The following is a 21,258-nucleotide window of genomic DNA, read 5'->3' as shown; positions in this document are numbered from 1 at the left end:
AACTCCATCTTTTGCCTATACTCCTCTACACTCATATTTCTTTGTTGGAGTCTTTGGAGCTTGTCCATTAACTCCCTATTGTAGTAGGAGGGTATATGGCGGCGTCTTAGGGCTCCCCTAAGGTCATTCCAATACTCCATGGAAGGCTCTCTATGAAGACGCCTATCTCTTTCTAAAGATGTCCACCAATACATAGCGTTTCCTTGAAAACTAAGAGTGGCTAGGGGCACTTTTCTTTCTTCACTCACTCTATGGCAAGCAAAAAGTTGTTCTACCTTCATTTCCCAATCTAAGTATACTTCTACATCTTCTTTTCCATGGAAATGGGGTAGGTCTACCCTAACCTCTCTTGGGCTTTCTTGTTCTCTTCTTCTATTCCTCCTAGGGGGTGGTTGATAATACTCATTTATTCTAAGGCTTCCCTCCCCAAGAGAATCATGATCTTTAGAGCTAGATGCATGAGAATTTTTTTTTTTTTTTTTTTGAGAATTCTCATCCTTTGTTTTAGTCAGTTCATTAATTTTGGTCTCATTCTCCAATTTTCTATATGAAAGTAATTGAAAGTCCTTGGCAAGTTGTTTTAAAAGAGATTTAATGGACTTCATATCACTTTCATTAGATTTAGAGGAGTGACAAGACATGACTAAAACTTTGTGTTTAAAAGTGTTTTACTTTAAGAAAGAAGAGGAAAGTTAGTGAAGGTAGCTTTCCAGGTAAGAGAGGTGAGTCACTAAGGACTTCTTAAGTACCAAGTCTTGCCTTAGCCAAAAACTATCCCTCAAAAACTTCACACAATTCTGTTTCTAAGTAAATTACTTAGAACACAATGAGGAATGAAAAATCAAATTTTATGCAAGGAAAAACAATGCAAAGCTATTTAACAAATAAAGCAATTTATCAAAGCTTTAAACAAAATATAAAAGTAAGCAATTTTAAGCAAAGCTAAGCAAAGATTAACGTAAAACAATCTAGCTAACACAATTAACAATTGCTAATCTACAAAGCTTAAACTAGTCGCTTCCTAGGTGAGGCTTCTTAGACACTTTGAGCCTTTGAAGACACACTCACCGTCTAATCGTGATTAATCCACTAATTAACAAAATTGAAATGTAATTACAACTCAAGAAATGCAAAGAAATTGAATTGCACAAATTTAATTTCAGCTTGTTAATCTATGCACTCCTTTGGCTTGTTTTTGCTCTTCTTTGTTGTGCCCTTCAAAGTGTATGGTTTGTTTTTGGTATTTGTATTTGCTGCTGCTCCTTACCTTGAACCTCTTATGATTTAAGCAATTAAATTCTCCAAAACAGTACCTACTAAGTAGAGCTAAACTCTCCTCAAGTCAATTTCCACTTAACAAGCACCAATTGAAATTTATCCACCAACAATATAGAGGTCAAGAAAAAAAAAACAAGAAGCAATTAAATTTTAAAAATAGCACCACAGAAATTGGATTTAATGATATGACACAACTAGAAAGAGTTCAGAATGATATTGGACAAGCAATATCAAAAAAGGCACTCAACAAAGGTTGGCACACAAAAGGAACCTAAAGAAAGGCACTAGAATTGATTTGAAAAACCCAAACAGCACTACTGGAAAATTTCAGGTTCAAAAGGGTGACTTAAAATATTTATTCTGAGCTGGATATTTTGAATTTGGTTCTGAAAATTTAAACTCAAACGATTCAGTCTCTTAGAAAACTTTTGGGGCTGAAATCACACCAAAAACATGCACCAATTATTTGTGATAAAATTTTCAAAATCACTGTCCAATTACCGCCAATTTTAGCTCCATAATGCACACTTTTTTTGTGTGATTTATCTTTTTTTTTCTATTTTTCCTTTTCAACTAATTCTTTTTTTCTTCTTTTTCTAACACATCAAACCACTGAAATCCATAATTTCAGAATTTTTCTTCAATGTATTTAATTTTCATAACACAAAACAGTAAGTACAAAATTTGTAAAAAAAGAGGAATCCTAATTCTGGAATTAAAAACAGAAAGAGAAACGTCAAAAACACAATGGAGTGAATGTTATAGGAATTTGTATGGATCTATCATACAAATATGAACTCAAACTAAAAGAAAAAATGCACCAAAGGAACAAAACAAGTCCGAATTCAAATTAAACACTCAAATCAAAACAAGAAACAAATGAATCAAGAAAAGTACTACTAAGATTTGCTGACATTCTTGGAATTACATGACTAGACAAAACATATAGATTCAGAAAATAAAATGATTCAAGAACATCATATTGCACCGAACAAAAATTCAAACAAGACTCAAGTAATCTAAAATCAAAACAGCAACTCAATTCACCATAGATTCCTACACAAAAATTGAAAATAAGGTGCTCAAGAACAATTTGAAAAATTTCTACCGATTGAAATGCTTAGAACAACATCTAAATCAAATTAAAAATGTAAAAACTGCAAGACAACATGAACAAGAGATGAACAACATGAACAAGAGATGAACATAGCTCTAGATACCAAATGATAGCTTGAGATCTTCATCTTGCGGTTTTTGTGGTGGCATTGGCGGAAGCATCCATGGATTGAGGTGGAATAAGGCTCTCCTAAGAGTTGTGTAAGCCTCAGAGGTGCATGAAGAGTGTGAAAGTGAGAGAGGTTCGGCCAACTCTCTTTGAGGTGCAGTTTTGGAAGATTAAGACCTAAATCCTAAGAGATTTTAGGCAAGGTAGTAAGAATGGCACATTTTGGCAGCATTTCATTACTCAAAATAATCTTAAGAATACATGAGGGCGGCTCTTCCTTATATAGGCTTGGAGGATCGGAAATGAAGAGTCAATGACAATGGAATGCTAGCCAAATGAAATGCAAATGTGACGCCTAAAGAGTCACATGACAAGCGTGAGCCAAAGTGATGTTTCAAGCGCACACTAGGTGACCGACCTAAGTTAGATAGAAGGTTCTAGTAACCTTAATCTAACTTAGGTTGGTTTTTAAGAACCAAAATTCATACTAATTACATTTTACGAAAGAAAATTCCTATACTACTTTAACAAGAATTTAAAGACTATGCTACGCTTGATTTTGGACCTCTTGGAACATGTAAAGGTAAGTTTCTCTGCCATCAGTGGCGGTGTCCCAATCTACATCAAGACTCTTAGCCATTGCCCTTTTTGTTTGGCGTTCCTTTGAAGTGGTGCTTGGCCCTCTTCCATCAACACACATGGCTTGGAAGCCCACATCTAATAGATAATATGATTATTTAGGATATATATAGTAGTGATAAACACCAGTTGTTGTCGAGTTAGGTAACAATGGCTTGTTACCCAAGATGGGAAAGTAAGGTGATGAAATAAGCAATATTGGAGTAAGAAGAAGATAGTGCCTTATTTAGTGTTTCTTCTTCTTAGATATAATAGACATAAGTGAGACTGAATTGTGATTCCTTATTAAGATTGTCATCGACAACTATTGAGCCTGTTCTGGAGAGCAATGTGTCTACGGTGGAAGAGAGAAGTCAGGAGGATCGTTAGAGATAGTGGAAAATGGGGTTGAAGGTTATTTCAAACGACAAGTCATTTTACGGAAATTTCGAAACTCATGGTATTTTACTAAGGTTCTTAAACCCATGGTACTTTACGGAGGTTATTAAACCCGTGGTATAACGAAGGTTTTGAAACCCATGATATTTTACAGAGGTTTTGAAACCTATGGTATTCTACGGAGATTTTTAAACTCATGGTATTTAACAGGGGTTCTGAAAGGCTTTTCTTGAGGCTTAAAAAAAATCCCAGGGAACACGTTCCCCATGAATGGTTTAGCGGGGGAAACTACAACCCTGGGTAAATGACTTAATATAGGTTTTAACCTTGGATAATGTAAAAATAAACCCTCGTTAAAACCATTTTTTCTTGTGGTGCACAATGACAATGAAGGAGAGTTTCAAAACGAAAAATTCAATTGTTTTTATGAAAAAACTGGGTATTCTTATAAATTTTCAGCTCCTAGAGCTCCCTAACCAAATGGGGTTGTTGAAAGTAAAAATAAATCTCTTGAGGAACTTGCTAGAACACTTTTAAGTGAATCTTCATTACCAAAATATTTTTGGGCTGATAATGTTAGCACAACTTGTTATGTAATGAATAGAGTCCTCATTAGACCAATTATGAGGAAAGCTTCTTATCATCTGTTTATTGGAAGAAAACCCAACATTAGTAATTTAAGAGTGTTTGGTTGCAAATGTTAAATTTTAAATATTGGGAAGGAAAACCTTGGCAAGTTTGATGAAAAAGTTTACAATGGTATTTTTCTTGGTTATTCCTTAAGTAGTCATGCATATAGAGTTTATAAAAAAAGATTGATGATTGTGGAAGAATCTATTCATGTTGTTTGTGAAGAAACTAACCATATAGAATAAAATTATTTAAACAAATCTGCAGAAAAGGATGATCAGAATATAATTATGCAAAAGATGCATCTCTGTCCAGAAAAACAACCGGATGAAACTCTGGATAAACCAACTAAAATTGAGAACCAATCTGATCTTCCCAAAGAATAGAGAATCCCAAGAGACCTTTCTCTGGACAACATCACATGGCAGATTGATAAGAGAGTCTCCACTCAAAACTCTATTACTAATTTCTGCAAACACATGGCATTTGTTTCTCAAATTGAACGTAAAACCATGTGTGATGCTCTTAAGGATGAAAACTAGGTTTCTTCCATGCATGAAGAACTAAATCAATTTACTTGAAATGATTTCTAGTTTCTTGTACCTAAATCTGATTGCATGAATGTCAGTGGAACAAAAATGGTTATTTAGAAATAAATTGGATGAATCTGGTATGATCACTAGAAAAAAAGCTAGATTGGTTGTTAAGGGGTATAATTAAGAAGAAGGAATATATTATGATTAAACCTTTGCACCTGTTGCTAAACTAAGTTGTGAGATTACTGCTTGCATTTGGTTGTATGAGTGACTTCAAACTTTTTTAGATTGATGTGAAAGGTGCATTTCTCAATGGATTCATCAATGAAGAATTTATGTTTCTCAACCTCCCGACTTTGAAGATCATAAACATCCAGAATATGTCTACAAAATGAAAAAGACACTTTAAGGACTAAAGTAGGCCCCAAGACAGTGCTATAAAAGGCTTAGCAATTTTCTCTTATCTCAGGGTTGAGGAACAATTGATAAGATTAAAAAGTCTAAATCAGCCATCATCTTAGTTCAGATATATGTTGATTATATTATTTTAAGAGCTACTAATGACACCTATGTGAGGAGTTTGCATAAACTATGTATGCAAAGTTTCAAATGTCCATGATGGGGGAGTTATCCTTTTTGAAGGTCTGTAGGTTAAGCAATTAGAGCATAGAACTTTCCTTAGTCAAACAAAGTACTGCAAAGAGATTCTAAAAAATTTTGATATGGAAAACTGCAAAAAGTGATACAATCCAAGTAGCCAAGAAGATGACCAAGGACTCAAGAGACAATTCACACTGTAAGCAGTCATCTCAGCAATCAAGTCAAGACCCCACCAAAGATCAGACGGACCTCACCAAAAGAAGAATTGGGCATAGACCTGAACACCAAATGTTCTTTGTTCTAGTCTTCTTAAAAGACAAAAACATGTTTGTAAATAAATGACGCCCACTTTGGGGGTCGAAATAGAAAAATAGGCTAGAGTAGATTCACATAGCATAAAAGGGAGTGTACTTAGTGAAATGGGCTTGTACCAAGCCCACTTTTTCAAGATAAGGCATATAGGGTTAGGAAGGTTGCCCTACCTTCTAAACGACCTAGCCAAGGGGCGATTTTGACCTTGGTCAACCCTCCTCAGCCGTACCCCTTCATATGACTCTTTTACCCTTCCCCATCTTGCCCACCAAGGCACCCATTCCTATAAATAGGGTGTCTTGTCTCATGTATTCACAACATCACTCATCGCTCCAAGTGGTGTGACTTCATTTCTTCCAATAAGCTCTCTTCATCCCTTCCTCTTTTACTCTTTACTTTGAGCCATCCTCCCTTCCATATATGTCTTCTTCTTTTATTTAATTTGTTCTTTGTTTTAATTCTTATTCTTTAATTATCCTTGTCTTAATTTCCGCTTTGCGCTTAAACGCATTTGTAAAAAACGCGGTGGCATTTTTGAAATTAAATTGTTTTACAAATGCGGTTCTAGGGTAAGACCGCATTTGTAAATCAATTCAAATGATTTACAAATGCGGTCATTACAATGCCCACATTTGTAAATCAATTCAGAATGATTTACAAATGCGGTCTTTACTATGACCGCATTTGTAATTAATTTCACATTGATTTACAAATGCGGTCATTGTAAAGATCGCATTTGTAAATCATTTGAATTGATTTACAAATGCGGTCTTACCCTAAAACCACATTTGTAAAACAATTTTACCCTAAAAATTGAAGCGCGCCACTAGTTTCACTTTCACTTTCCTCTTCTCCGCTCTTCGTTTCAACGTTCTCAGTTTCAGTTCTCTCTGCATTGTAAGTTTCAGTTCTCTCCGCTCTTTGTTTCACTCATTAGTTTTCGTTTTCGTTTTCGCATCATTCATTATTCACTTCCTTGGCATTGTCATTTTCATTTCCTAACTTCGTTTGTGGCATATAGGTTATTGTTCTATTGGTGTTCGCTGGTTTTTTCTGCTCTGCCACCTCCACAGCTTCCGCCACCGCCACAGCTTCCGCTACTGCCTTCGCCTTCGTCTTGTGCCTCTGCCACTCCGATCACCATCAACCTAAAGGTTGGTGTTGTATTTAATATTTATTTAATATTTTGAATTTATATTTAATATTTTGAATTTATATTTAATATTTTGAATTTATATTTAATATTTTGAATTTTTATTTAATATTTTGAATTTTTATTTTTCTGTATTATAATATATATTTAATTAATAACTAATACAACTTGGAATTTATAACTAATAACTAATAATTTATATATTTGTGTGTATTTTGAATTTTTGTATTATATAATTTCTATTTTCTTAAATTTATATTATATATTTAGTTAGTTGTTAATTACATTTTAATAAAAGTTTTATGTTATGTTAGTTATTGTTACTTTTAGAATAGAAATATCGTGTTTGGATTGAGTCCGGGGGTGTTCGACCCTCGGCAAATGTGTGAGACTGAATAGAATACTAATTATTAGAAAATCCTAACTATATTCCAGAATATATAATGGATCGAAGTTGGATTAATGTTGTTCGTATAAGTGATGAGTACGAAAGGGGAGTAGAGGAATTTATACAATTTGCGCAGCGTAACGCGATTATTAGTGGTCATGATGGAGCAAAGATCAGGTGTCTGTGCGTTAACTGTTTGAATGGAAGGATACTGGATGTGAATATCATGAGGGAACACCTGCTATGTGATGGGTTTCTTCGATCTTATACAACTTGGACATGGCATGGTGAATTATTAAATTTACCACGTGTTTCCGTAACTGAAGAATATGTGGGTTCTACCATGGATGAAGCAGTACACGATAATGGAGATGATGATCGATTGGAGGACATGATTCGTGATGTGGGAGCTGAGTGTTTTGCAAAAGCGCATGGATATGAAAGTATGTCAACAGATGCAGAGACTCCTTTGTATCCTGGATCAACTAACTTCACACGGTTGTCGGCGGTGTTAAGATTGATGAATTTGAAGGCAATAAACGGATGGACTGATAAAAGCTTCACGGAATTGCTCCAGCTGTTGAAGGATATGCTTCCAGCGGGAAATAGTCTACCTAATCGTAATTACGAGGCCAAAAAGATTCTTTGTCCAATGGGTATGGAGTACAAAAAGATACATGCATGTCCTAATGATTGTATATTATACCGGAAAGATTTTGAATTGTTGAAAAGTTGTTCGAGGTGTGGGTTATCACGTTATAAGTTGAAACAAAAAGATGATGATTCTATTGATGACATGGAAAAGCATGGACCCCCAATGAAGGTTATGTGGTATCTTCCCATCATTCCAAGGATGAACCGTTTGTTTGCAAACCCAAACAATGCTAAAAATCTTAGATGGCATGCAGATGAGAGGAAATGCGATAGCATGTACCGACATCCAGCTGATTCTATTCAATGGAAGAAATTTGATGATGACTTTCCAGAATTTGGTAAAGAATCAAGAAATACCCGACTTGGTTTAGCTACAGACGGAATGAATCTGTTTGGTAATATGAGTACAAATCACAGTTCATGGCCTGTATTACTAGTTATTTACAACTTACCTCCTGGATTGTGCATGAACCGAAAATACATGATGTTGTCTATGATGATATCCGGTCCAAAACAACCAGGGAATGATATTGATGTTTATCTAAGTCCCCTAATTGAAGATTTGAAGTTAATGTGGGACCAGGGTGTCGAAGTATTTGACGGATTTGCTAATGAAACTTTCAAGATTCATGCCATGTTATTTTGCACCATCAATGACTTTCCGGCATATGGTAACTTATCAGGTTATAGTGTTAAGGGTCACAAAGCGTGTCCAATATGCGAAGAAGACACTGCTTCTCAACAATTGAAACATGGAAGGAAAATAGTATATCTTCGGCATCGGAGGTTTCTTAGAAGTCATCATCCTTACCGGAGGTTGAAAAAAGCCTTTAATGAACACCAAGAGGGTAGTGGTCTACCAACTCCATTAACCGGTGTTGAGGTTTACCAAAAGGTAAATAACATAGACCACACCTTCGGTAAGTCAAAAAAAAAGTCATCTGTGACAAATATTTGGAAGAAGAAATCAATCTTCTTTGATCTTCCGTACTGGTCGAGGTTAGAAGTCAGACATTGTATAGATGTAATGCATGTTGAGAAGAATGTGTGTGATACCTTAATTGGTACACTTCTTAACATTAACGGGAAGACGAAGGATGGTCTAAATGCTCGTTTAGATTTGATTGAGATGAACATACGCGACGAGTTGGCACCCATAGAAATGGGTAAGCGTACATATTTGCCCCCAGCCTATTACACAATGTCAAAAGATGAAAAAATTAGTTTTTGTCAATGTCTAAAAGGTGTGAAAGTGCCACAAGGACATTCCTCAAATGTGAAGAGCCTAGTGTAGATGCAAGATTTGAAGTTAATTGGGTTGAAGTCTCATGATTGTCACATCTTGATGCAACAGTTGTTGCCGGTAGCTATCCGTGGGATCTTACCAAAAAATGTTAGACATACCATAACCCGTTTGTGCTCATTCTTCTCTTCAATCTGTTGTAAAGTCATTGATCCCTCAAAACTAGATGAACTTCAAAATGAAATTGTTGTTATCTTGTGTGAATTGGAGATGTTTTTTCCTCCGTCTTTTTTTGACATCATGGTTCATCTAGTTGTGCATCTGGTAAGAAAGGTTAGATTGTGTAGACCAGTGTACTTAAGATGGATGTATCCTGTTGAGCGGTATATGAAAATTTTGAAAGGTTATGTGAAAAATCATTATCGTCCAAAGGCTTCAATGATTGAAAGGTACATAGCTGAAGAAAGTATTGAATTTTGTTCAGAGTACATGACAAAAGCAAATCCAATAGGTGTTCCAGCTAATTCATGGCACCACTGGCGTTCTACAAGTAAATGTTTACGTGGTGTGAATATTGTAAGCAAATCTCGATCAGAAGTCTTGCAAGCACATTTGTACATATTGAATAACACAGATGAAGTTGTACCATACATAGAAGCTCATAAAGCCATTGTGAAGGCAAATAACCCAAGACAAGCAGAGAAATGGGTCTTGATGGAACATAATAGAACTTTCATGCCTTGGTTTAAAGACGAGGTGTTCAAGGATTCAACAGCATCAAAGACCTTGACCTGGTTCTGATGTGATTCCACTAGCCATATAGAGAATGATTCTTGACATTCTTAGGAATCACCTTGAGCTGGACATTATTGAGGCACTTTTCTTAGAGTTGGATCATTGTTCTAAGACAAGAACTCACCAAAAACTAGTACCAAATCCCAAACTCATTTGGATGTTCCACATATTGTCAAATTGAACCAACAAAAAGAGGTAAAACTAAAAAGCACCGAATAGAATTGAGTAAGAACACATTTGAACCGAACAAAGTGAAATTAAAAGGCAAAGAACAGAAAAATAGGTGCTGGAAAAACAGAATAGCCGAACCAAACAACAAGACAACAAGCTAGAACAAAGAATTAACAAAGAAGAAAGGAAGGAGAGAAGAATTGCTCATGAAGATGGAAGGATGATGGATGATCTCGCCACTAGAAGTGTGGAATGCTCCTAGATGAGAGTGTTGCCGCCACTTGAGGACTCCATGGATCCATCAAGATAAGACTAGAGAAGAAGGCTCAAAAGCTCTCCAATGATCACTCAAAATTTGAGTATAGTTTTCTTAGATTAATTCCAATCTGAAAAATACAAGGAGAGCACCTTTATTTATAGCCTAAGGTGCTGAAATATAAGCTACACAAATTCAAAAACTCCCTCCCAAAAAGCTTCTAGAATTTGCGCCTAAAACCAAGCATGAGGAAGGTGTGACCTCTTCCTTCACTTTGGCACCTCCTTTTCTACTCCTACACCTATCTACTAACACACACCCCCTAAAACTCCTAACTAAAGACTAAAAGATGCTTTAACAATAGAGGTTTCTAATGTTTCCCTCTAAGCACCTTCAACAATATTCTTTATTATTTAATACTTGGCCTTGCCCTTCATGAGATGAACTTGGGCTTTTTGGGCTTTGGCCTTCTTGGGCTTGGGCTCGGGCTTGGGCTTTGGGCCTCATCTTTTGCAAAGAATAATAAGAAGAACTTTAAATGTGAGGGCGAATGATCTTGTCCTTCATTATTAAAAGCCTTCTTTATTTGATTCGCATCAGGTTCGCTGCTAGATTGAAGTTTGATGTCATCTCATGTACAGCGTACGAAGTGAATAATTGTATATTTTACACGAAGTCCATGGATGAAAAGAGTACAGTTCAAAATTCTGGTGTTACTCTTGAAGCCGAGTCAATGCAGTTTTCGACTTCGAAGGATACAAATCCAGTACTTGGATCAATGGCATACTATGGGTTTATAGAAGAGATATGGGAGATTGACTACACTAAGTTTTTCGTTCCAGTTTTCAAGTGTAAATGGGTTGACAATAAAAGTGGGGTTAAAATTGATGATTCAGGATTCACACTAGTGGACTTTCGAAAGATAGGGTATCGAGATGAGTCATTTATAATGGTTCAACAAGCATCTCAAGTTTTCTACATGAAAGATCCTACGTCAGAACATTGGTATGTCGTTTTACACGGCAAAAAACAAGGGGAGACCATAGATGATATTGAAAATGGTGACCCCTGTTCATTCACACCAAAGATAATTAATAAAGATGACGATGTAGTTGATGATGTACATGCAACCCGTAAAGACCACAGTGAAGGAATTTACATATGAACTTTCAACCTCCATGCAACCTGTAAATAAGCATTTTTAATTTACATTTTTATGTATTATTTTTATAAGATTTTAATTCGATGCAGATTAACTAATGTTTGTTACCTAATTTTTTTAACAGAGACATGGATGACGATCAGACCCCAAACAAACCTCGATCCGGACGAGGCAGCAAAGGACCTACTAGATTGAAGCGTCTCGCATTGAGACGTGCTGCTGGTGAGAAGACACGTGTTGACATTGGCGTCAACACTGGAGTGGCTTTTGGTCCTAAGGCAGATGAGTTTATGAGTTATCTTGGAGTTGTTTCTCGTGAGAGGCTCTCCATTCTGATTAATTCATGAGATGAGGTGTCAGAGGCCGACCGGAACATGATTTAGGAGGATGTTCTGGTAAGATTTACATTTTGATATAATGCTTTTTAATATTCATTGATTAATTTTAATTTGCTGATGTTATTTTGCAGGCAAACTTTGAAATTCCTGATGTGGAACCGCTTCGATCAAAGATTATATCCAATATCGGACTCAAATTTCGTACCTTTAAGTCAAGACTGACTTCGAGATACATTTTTGGCAACCTTAAAGACAAAAATCCATGTTTAAAGTACCAACATATTGATGAAGAGACATGGCGTCTTTTTAGAGAAAGCTGTGAAAATGAGACTTGGATGGTAAGTGAAGTAACTTTTTTGTTTATATAACATTAATAAGTTTATCTTATTTACTTCAGTTTGTTTATTTCAATTATGACAGGATCGTCGGAAGAGCGCTCAAGAGATAGCTTTGAAGAATCTTACCCCGCACGTTATGTCTCGTTCGGGGTATCGAAAACTTGAGCAAACACTGATGGTGGAAAAGGAGAAATCTCAACAGGGGTGGAAAGAGGGGTCACTTCTCCTCCATCACCACCTTTTCGCCATGTAAAATGGAAGAGGACCCGAATTAAAAAGTCGGGTGCACCAAGTTCTGAGCAATCCGGGGTTATAATCGAAGAAATTGTAAGTTATTTTTGTTATTTTCATTTTTTTTAAAGCATTAATTATATTAATGATTGAAAATATGATTTTTGTGTACTCTTGCAGGATTCCTTGGAATCCGACGGTAAATTTGTTGCTGAAGGTCGTCACAATATCCTGGTTGAAGCAATTGGACAACCTGAACACTCTGGTCGTGTTCGTGCAGCTGGACAAGGGGTCGGAATTAAACTTTATTTTGGAGTTTCAGAACGACAGCCATCCTCCTCCTCCAAGAAGGAAACTCAAATGAGGACTAAGTTATGTGAAGAAATAATGGAGGAGATGAGAAAGGAGACTGATTTGATGTTGCTGGAGATGAAAAAGGAGAATGATCGAATGCGACAAGAGTTTCTATCGCAACAAGTTTGTGCTGAGCCGATTGAACCCCTTGTTAGTCCCACTCCCAAGAGCACAAAGGGGAGTTGTGCGGCTCCTCCAACATCAGGGGATGATATCAATGGGCAGACAGAGGATTGTGAGCTACTGGTAGTGGGCGACAAACTTCCTCGGGTGGTGGCACTTGGAAAAGTCTATAAAAACGCCACCACCTTACATAACATTCCTCTCTCCCCTGATGTGGCGAAGGTAACAGTTGAAAAAGTACGATTTCCTGATGCTCGTGTTCCACTACCTTCAGATGAGGTAACCACTGTGGCCGATGCATTTCAGACATTCGTTGCCTGGCCCAGAGAGCTCATTCGATCTATTCCTGAACCTCATGTAATAATTTCGTTTCATTATATTATTTTTTATTTATATTTATATATTACATATAATTTAATACAAATGTTGTTTATCTTGTAGAAACCTTTTCAGCCACCAAGTCCGGAAAAGAAACGTGAGGTTCCAGTTGACGATCCTATAGCTTCCCTACGTGTCATTGCTAGTCAGATTGGCAATGATCCTTTTCCAGTTCCATGGGATAATACATTTTTTCAAATAAACACTGAACTGCCACTGATGATTTACAACACAGATTTATCAGAATTTATATCTGGGAAACAGAAGCTCAATATAAGTATAATTCAATTTTTTATGATGTAAGTATCTTTACCTATTATTCAATTTACTTTATGTTAAATTATTATTGATTATGCTTTAACTAAAAACTTCTAGATTTTTGCATAGAGTCTGTATCACTGAGGGGAAGGAAAATATGTATGGATTCTTAGATCCTGCATATACTAATCCCGTTGGACCAAACTCAACTGAGACTCAAGCATACATCACTAACACCCTGGAAAAAGAGGGAAAACAAATTTATTTATGCCCTTATATTAATGAGTAAGTTTAATTATATGTCATCAATTATTATTATTTCATGTTTTAAATATTTACTAACTCTTTTCATTGATCATATAGGCATCATTGGCAGTTACTTGTCTTATTAATGGTTGATAAGACTGCTATGTGGTTCTGTTCCCTACACAAGAAGATTCCCACAAAATTTAAGGATATCATTGATACGTAAGTATAGTATAAACTTAACTTTAAATATGTTACTAATTAACCATCTACTAAGGAGGTTTTTTGTATTAACCAGTTCATGGCGTGGATATAACATCCTAAAAGGTCGATCCAATTCAAATAATTTGAACTACATAAGAGTAAAGGTTTGTAATTTTTTTCTTTCTCTATTATCATTGTTTATCAATATACTGACATATTACTTTTTATTGAATTATAGTGTAATAAACAACCAGGAAGCTATGAGTGTGGCTATTACCTTATGCAATGGATGATTACCATTATAAGACTAGGTGTTAAAACTGGTTGGAAAGAGGTACTATATATGTTAAATCATTTTTATAATTCTTGAACATAGATATATCTAAATACTAATTTATGTCAACTTTGCAATGCAGTTATTCACAGAAGAAACACCAATGAATAAGGAAGGCATTTCATATGTTATAGATTCTTGGTCCACATATTTCATTAATTTTTATAACTCTAGCATAGGTAAACAATAGTGGTTTTATTATATGTAATTTGATCACTTGTAAATGTACATTTTGATGATTTCAATTGATTACTATATTTCTATATTTGTCTGGTTGGGTTTGATCATTATGCAGGTTATTAAAATATATGGTTTCTGCACAAAACAAACTGCACTTTAAGAAAAAAAACACTATTTACAAATGCGGTCTTGGTAAATGACCGCATTTGTAAATAGTGATTTATGAATGCGGTTTTTACCAAGACCGCATTCATAAATCCTAAACCCCAAACCCACATCCCTCATTCAGAATAATATACAAATGCAGTTACTTAAAATAACCGCATTTGTAAATGTGATTTATGAATGCGGTCCTATGACCGCATTTGTAAATTTAAAATAGCCGCATTTGTTTTACATTTCTGCACTAGTGGACCTTGATCCCCTCAAGAAACACACTTCCTTTGGCTCAGCACACACACCAAGAATGTTGATCTTGACAACCTCAAGAGCACACAACCCTTCTTGGCTTTACAACACCAGAATGTACAAAGTATTCAGAACGAATTACACTTGTTACAGAATGAACTGAAATCAATACAGATGTAATCCTATTCCTCTCTCTTGATAAAACCAAAGCTCAAAGGTGAAAACTCAAATCTTTGAAAGCACTTTGTGAAAAACTCAAATATGTTTTTCTATCTTGTTGTTTGTTATAAAACTTAAACAAACTATTTATAGCATTCAAAGAATGGTCAAAGCATTTAAAGCAGGAACGTATTCGGTTATAAAATCATTTAAAGCTCACTTAACTAACAAAACTGTTTCTGTTAGGATTTTCAAACAAACAATCGATTGAAAGTGTGAATCAATTGGTTGTTTTTGGTTTGACAGCAAGTCAATCAACCAAAACAGTTTTCAAACTTTTCAAAAACACCTAAGTATAAAACAATCGGTTGTTTCGACAAAAAAACAGATTGTTTTTCACTTAGTTGAAAAACACTTTAAACTTAAAAGATTTGAAAACACTTAAGCTTTAGATTCAACAAAGAGTGGATTACAAAGATAAACTACCCCAGATCCTACTCTAAAACACAACAACAACTTCAAGCAACTTCAGCCTTCCATCAAATGTTAAGATTTGGATTCTTCAAATCTTTGATCACACTTGATTCAATATAGATGTATTCCAATTCATTCTTTTAATTTTGTATTGTGTGTAAAACAAATTCAAATTGTGTTTCTGGAAACTGTAGTCTTGTTGAGAGTGTTGTGTGATTCTTGAAGGGTTCAAGATCAACATCTTGATTGTGTTCTAATCTGTTTTTGATTACTTAGTGAATTTTCATTGGTGTGTTGGGAACAAGATGTAGTTTTTTATTAAGAGTGAAGCACTATAAATTTTTCTATGTGAATCTCTCTTCCTTACTCTCAACTATTTTAAATTTTGTATTGTGTGTTTTGTATTAAAACAATTAGTTGATTCATAAAAACAAGTTTATATTTTTACATATTCGTAAATTTGTTACATAACTAGTGGAACGTATAAATAAATTGATTAATTTAATTGATCTTTTCAATCTAACTTTGATGTTTGCAAAAATCTTGCAAAAACAATTCATTCCCTCCACTTATACAAAATAAATAAAAATTAAGTTATTTCATGATATTTTGTTAATTATTAAAGAGTATATTTTATGACGGATTTGTTTCAGAAGTTTGATAAATATTAAATAAGTGAACACTAATTTTTTGATTTAATTTTTTTAAGTTTTCAATCAAAAGAGTTGTTCTGAATCAAATAAGTATAATAGTAGAAAAGAAATCTAACTACCTGACAATATTTACAAAACATCATTAATAAGATTGGAGATACCCCATTTGTGTGGAGACTGCGTGTTACAATTCATATGTAATAATATATTGTATTTTTCTTTGTTTTGATTACTATGAGGCAATTGTGAGCATTGAATAAGCAGAAAGGTACATAGATAGAGAGATGTTGTATGCCAAGGCAGAAGCTATTAACAAGGGAGAAGCTTGGCGTCCCTCAGCCGTGTAAGATCATGAATGAGGGCAGTTAAATTCTTGTGAGATGAACCTCCTTCTCCAACAGCTTCTCTGGCCTTTTTCCCAAACTCTTTTGCACGCCGTCTCACTTCCTCCGCTTCAACACCACCGTCCATTATCCGCCTCACACCTCTCTCAATGCTCTCTCTGCACACCACCATCTGTCTCTCGCCCAACCCTATGGTGGTCCACTCTGCTGCACCCACCTCCACCCCAATTCCCCTCACCTCGCTTATCAGCTTCTCGTTGTAGAACTGTTCTCCATGCACCGGCCACGTAATCATGGGGACGCCACCACTCACAGCCTCCACGCTGGAGTTCCACCCGCAATGACTCACGAATGCTCCAACGGCACGGTGGTTCAGGATAAGCAACTGTGGAGCCCATCCCCTGATAACCATCCCCTTCTCTGCATTCCTCTCTTCAAACCCCTCCGGCATCCACTTCTCCTTCTCTTCCTGCCTCTCCTTCTCCTTGCCCTTCTTCTCCGGGACCACCCATATGAACCCATGACCCGATGCTTCAATCCCGCATGCAATCTCGTAAAGCTGTTTATCCGAAAAATAACAAAGGCTCCCAAAGCATATGTACACCACCGAGTTTTCTGCTTTGGAGTCAAGCCAACTCACGCACTCCTGCATACTCACCACGCTCTTCATGCCCCTCTCTGCTTTCTCTTCAGGGGTTCTGGATATCAGAGAAGCCGGCCCAAGATGCCAAGCCTTGTGCCCCGTCGTTTTCTCGTAGTAGCGGATGTATTCTTCTCCGTCGAGCTCCGCGAAGTTGTTCACAATTAGTCCGTAGCTTCTGAGCTCCGTCTCCAGCAACTTATCAAGGAATTCGCTCAACTCCTTCGGCGGTGATGCGTTGAGGGTGATGGGGTGAGGAAGGGTCGGACTGAGAAGAGAACTTGTAGGCTGGGAGGAGTGTATGGCGCAGATGGTGAAGAGGGAGAAGCCGTTGAAGGCAAGTCTAGGGATGTTAAGGTTGTTGGCCAAGTCATCAACCCAGGGGAATAGAAAGTCGGCGACGATGCAATCAGGTGGGTTCTCCTCCACGAACTTCTGGATGGGGGGTTGGAGCATGGTGGTGGCGTTGAAGACCTTGGCGAGGTTGTCAACGTCAGTGACGGAGGACAAGTTTTCAATGCCGTCAGGGAGGCCGACCTCTTGGGAGGGAAAGTGAACCGTGTGGAGGTGGAGGAAGGGGTGGGAGGGGATGGATTTGCGGAGGGTTAGGGCGTTGGAAGGGGTGGTGATGATGGTGACGTGGTGGCGACGAGAGGCGAAGAGGGTGGCTATATCGCACAGAGGGATCATGTGACCAGCTGCTAGGAAATGAATGAAGTAGAGTTTGAGTGGCCTGGTTTCCTCCATTACGTTCTCGAGCTATATCAATTGCATCTCCCTTCCTCCTATATCACTGCCATTTATACTCACTCACCGCCACAGAATCTTTTACCCTCGGACTGCTCCAAACCTATAACATACAACAACCTATAAATTATAACGTTTGTTTCTATATAGACAGGGACAAAAATATCATTTTCTTTATTAATAATACTCTCACGTTTTACCATTTCTTGTCTGGAGAAAAAAATATTTGTCTATAAAGCATGACACTATAATTGGATACACACAACATTTTACTTTAGTTCTCATTCAACTTACTATTTCATAAATTATTATTTTATTATAATATTCTATAAAATATTGTAATAAAATCATAATTTATAAAGTTATAAGTTGTATATAAGAGAAAAGTGAGTGAAAAAGCATTATAACTCATTTTCAAAATACGAATAGACAGTGTATCTCTTTAAAGGAGAAATAAAAAATGGTATCTGGGTTGCGGTTGGACACGTGTGGAACGAAACCTTTTCTTATATACATTTATCAATTATTATAAAGGCTAACAGAAAATACTAGATTGATAAAATAAAGGTAACATTGTATTAATTATTGCAAATAACAAAAAATAAAGTATTCCACTATTATACTCACCTTCTCTATCTATCCTTCACACACAAGACGCCAAGTATAAACTAACTACTAGTTCCTTTTTAGAATAGCGTAAGCCTGCACCTCAACCAAAATTTGGAAACAAAAATGTTTTTTTGACACACGTGTAAAAATTCTAGTTAGTTTCAATAAATACAGGCGCACACGTGTAAAAATAGTTAGAACTAACAGATCCTTCTTTTCAAGATATTTATGTTGTCTAAGAATCTTTCTACTATATTTTTTTCATTTTCTATTTTTCAACTTGTCATTTTGGTATTTCTTGTTTAAGATTTTTGTTGTGGAAACTCATTCACACTCTCAATGCAGAATCATCTATCAAACAAAGGATAAATCGATAATAAAGAGAAAACCACAAATGAAATAAATAGGTAGAAAGTAAACTAAGAAATAACAATAAATAATCACACATAATCAACATGAAATTGAAGTATTAACAACTTCAACTAAATATCATTATCATGAATACTAACCATCAAAATATTAACATATTACCTTGTCCATTTAGTTTACAAAACAAAGGGACATCTCTTAAATCTTTCCTCATAATTTTTATTATACTTATTATTATTAATATAATTTATATTTATTATTAATAATAATTATATTAATAATAATAATAATATAAATTATATTCATATTATTAATATTATTATTAATTATAAGTACAATAAAAATCATAATAATACAAAAGAATTTGTTTGATGTAGTAGTTAAAGTTTCTTTGGGCGCTGAAGGAACATGGTTTTAAAACCCATCCACTGCAGATTTTCTTTTACTTCGCGTTTCATGGTGCCAAAGTTACATACGTTACAATTTTCTTCTGCTTCCGTCTTCATTTCTGCTCCATGAGCAAAACCTCTTTTTTATATGGTGTGATATTGTTCCGTTCTTTGGCATTGGTTCCTCTGTGTGTTTTCTTCTGGGATATAACTGTTGCATTTCAATTTTTCTAGGTTTGTAATTGGTTGTTTTAGTTTTCTTTTTTCTGGGTTGGTAGTTGTTGCTTTAGTTCTGGCAAAATGGATTATGCTTCGTTATTTCCCTAGGCAAAAAAGGATCTTTTGAAAGAAGTCTCTATTTATACATCCCCTCTAAGGCTTAGAGATTTTCGTGAATCTAGTTCACTTAGCAAAATTGAGGATAGTTTGGTTAAAACCCAGGTTTGTAGTGAGGGTGAACCTGTTTGTAATGATGAGTCTCGTGATCCTCTTAATCCTTTTTTCTTTGTATATGATACCTACTTTTTCAAGCTTGGTTTACGTCTCCTTTTTGACTTATTTGAGTAGGAGATTCTAACCGAACTGAATGTGTCTTTAGCCCAGCTACATCTGAATAGTTGGGCCTTTCTTCGTGTCTTTCACATCTTGTGTAATCTCCTTGCGTGGTGTTGACTATGAATATATTTTTTTTATTTCTTCAAGTTTAAAATCTCTTTTAGGCAGTTGTAGGCCTCCTTGAATAGTGTTATCGGCAGGTTTTTTTTTACTTTATTCCAATATTCTTATAAGAATTTCAAAGGTCATTTTGTTAAGATTCGTCCCTCGGCCAATAACCCGACCTTGTTGGAAGGGTATCCCTTGTATTGGGCCCCCAACCTTAGACCTCAAACAGTTTGCCGAATGGAGGATCTCAACCCCCACAAAAAAAGTGTCTGTGATTTCTTTGAAAATTTGGGTGTGGTTTTTTGAAACCCCAAAGATCTTAAAGAACGAGTACCGAATTTCTGATTTAGAAAACTACGTTAGTATAGCTCTCACCTTTGAGTTTGAACGTCTTATGTGCTTACCTTTAGTGATGCTAACATATGGCTTATCTTTTTTATTTTCAGAAAAACAAATAGTTTCCTCCTTATCCAAAGTTGAGCTAGTTCGTCGCCTAAAAGAGATCAGGGCTCTAAAGCCTTCTCTTGTTGTTGGGATGGTCAGGGCAAACACCGTCTAGGTATGCTCGGATCAACCCGAACGACAACTTTTGATCTTTGAATCAAGAAGAGAAGAGTAAAGAAGTTGGCTTCCCCGGCTCATTCGCGTTTGGATGGTCGAGCTCCTAACGTTGAACCAATTCGCGTTTGGTGGACAATTGGAGTCCTGGATCGAGTTCGGGAACAAGGACGAGTTTCTCGTGTTGATCAAGAGTTATCAAGTGCTTTGAAGAATCCAAATCCTATGTGTTTGATGCAAGGCTGGTGTTGCTGTTGTGTTTTGGGAGGGATCTGGGTAGAATAGAATGTGATCCACTCCTTTGTTGAATCTAAAACTGATGTGATTTAAAACCTTTTAGAAAATAAAGTGTTTTCCCAACTATGTGAAAAACAACTTGTTGTTTTTTCGAATCAACCGGTTGTTTTACTCTTAGGAGTTTTTGAAAAGGTTGAAAACTGTTTTAGTTTGGTTAACTTAACTGCCAAACCAAACAATCAGTTGTTTCGTGGTTTCAACCGATTGTTTCTTTGAAAATCCTAACAGAATTCTGTTTTGGTGGTTGAATGTGCTTTAAATAATTTCCAATCGAATACGCTCCTTCATTAATTGCTTTGACCAATCTTTGGAAAGTATAAATGGTTTGTTTATGTTTTCAAACAAACAAGAGAAACAGATTTGAGTTTTTCAATTGTGAAAAGGTTGATTTCAAGATTTGAACATTCACATCAAGCTTTGGGTTTTCAAAGAGAGTGAAATAGGATTGCAATTGTATTGATTTCAGTTTGTTCTGTAAACAGTGTAATCCCTTCTCAACCTTCTGTATTTCTGGTGTTGTGTTGCCAAGGAGTGTTATGTGCTC

General features: G+C 35.9%; 1 protein-coding gene across 1 annotated transcript; it reads right to left on the bottom strand.

The window, feature by feature from the left end:
• Positions 1-16,280: 16,280 nt before the first annotated feature.
• Positions 16,281-17,952, bottom strand: LOC137806947 (UDP-glucose flavonoid 3-O-glucosyltransferase 7-like). The gene has a single exon (XM_068607345.1). The coding sequence runs from the start codon at positions 17,827-17,829 to the stop codon at positions 16,408-16,410; it is 1,422 nt and encodes a 473-aa protein (XP_068463446.1). The 5' UTR covers positions 17,830-17,952; the 3' UTR covers positions 16,281-16,407.
• Between the last annotated feature and the right edge of the window lie 3,306 nt (positions 17,953-21,258).

The sequence above is a fragment of the Phaseolus vulgaris genome, chromosome 3 (genome assembly GCF_000499845.2).
Source record: "Phaseolus vulgaris cultivar G19833 chromosome 3, P. vulgaris v2.0, whole genome shotgun sequence".
NCBI lineage: Eukaryota > Viridiplantae > Streptophyta > Magnoliopsida > Fabales > Fabaceae > Phaseolus > Phaseolus vulgaris.
The sequence above is the reverse complement of the archived record's forward strand: the minus strand, read 5'-3'. Positions and strand labels throughout refer to the sequence as shown.

Excerpts from the sequence above, each read along its gene's own strand:
- LOC137806947 (XM_068607345.1), bottom strand. The coding sequence starts at position 17,829 with ATGGAGGAAACCAGGCCACTCAAACTCTACTTCATTCATTTCCTAGCA.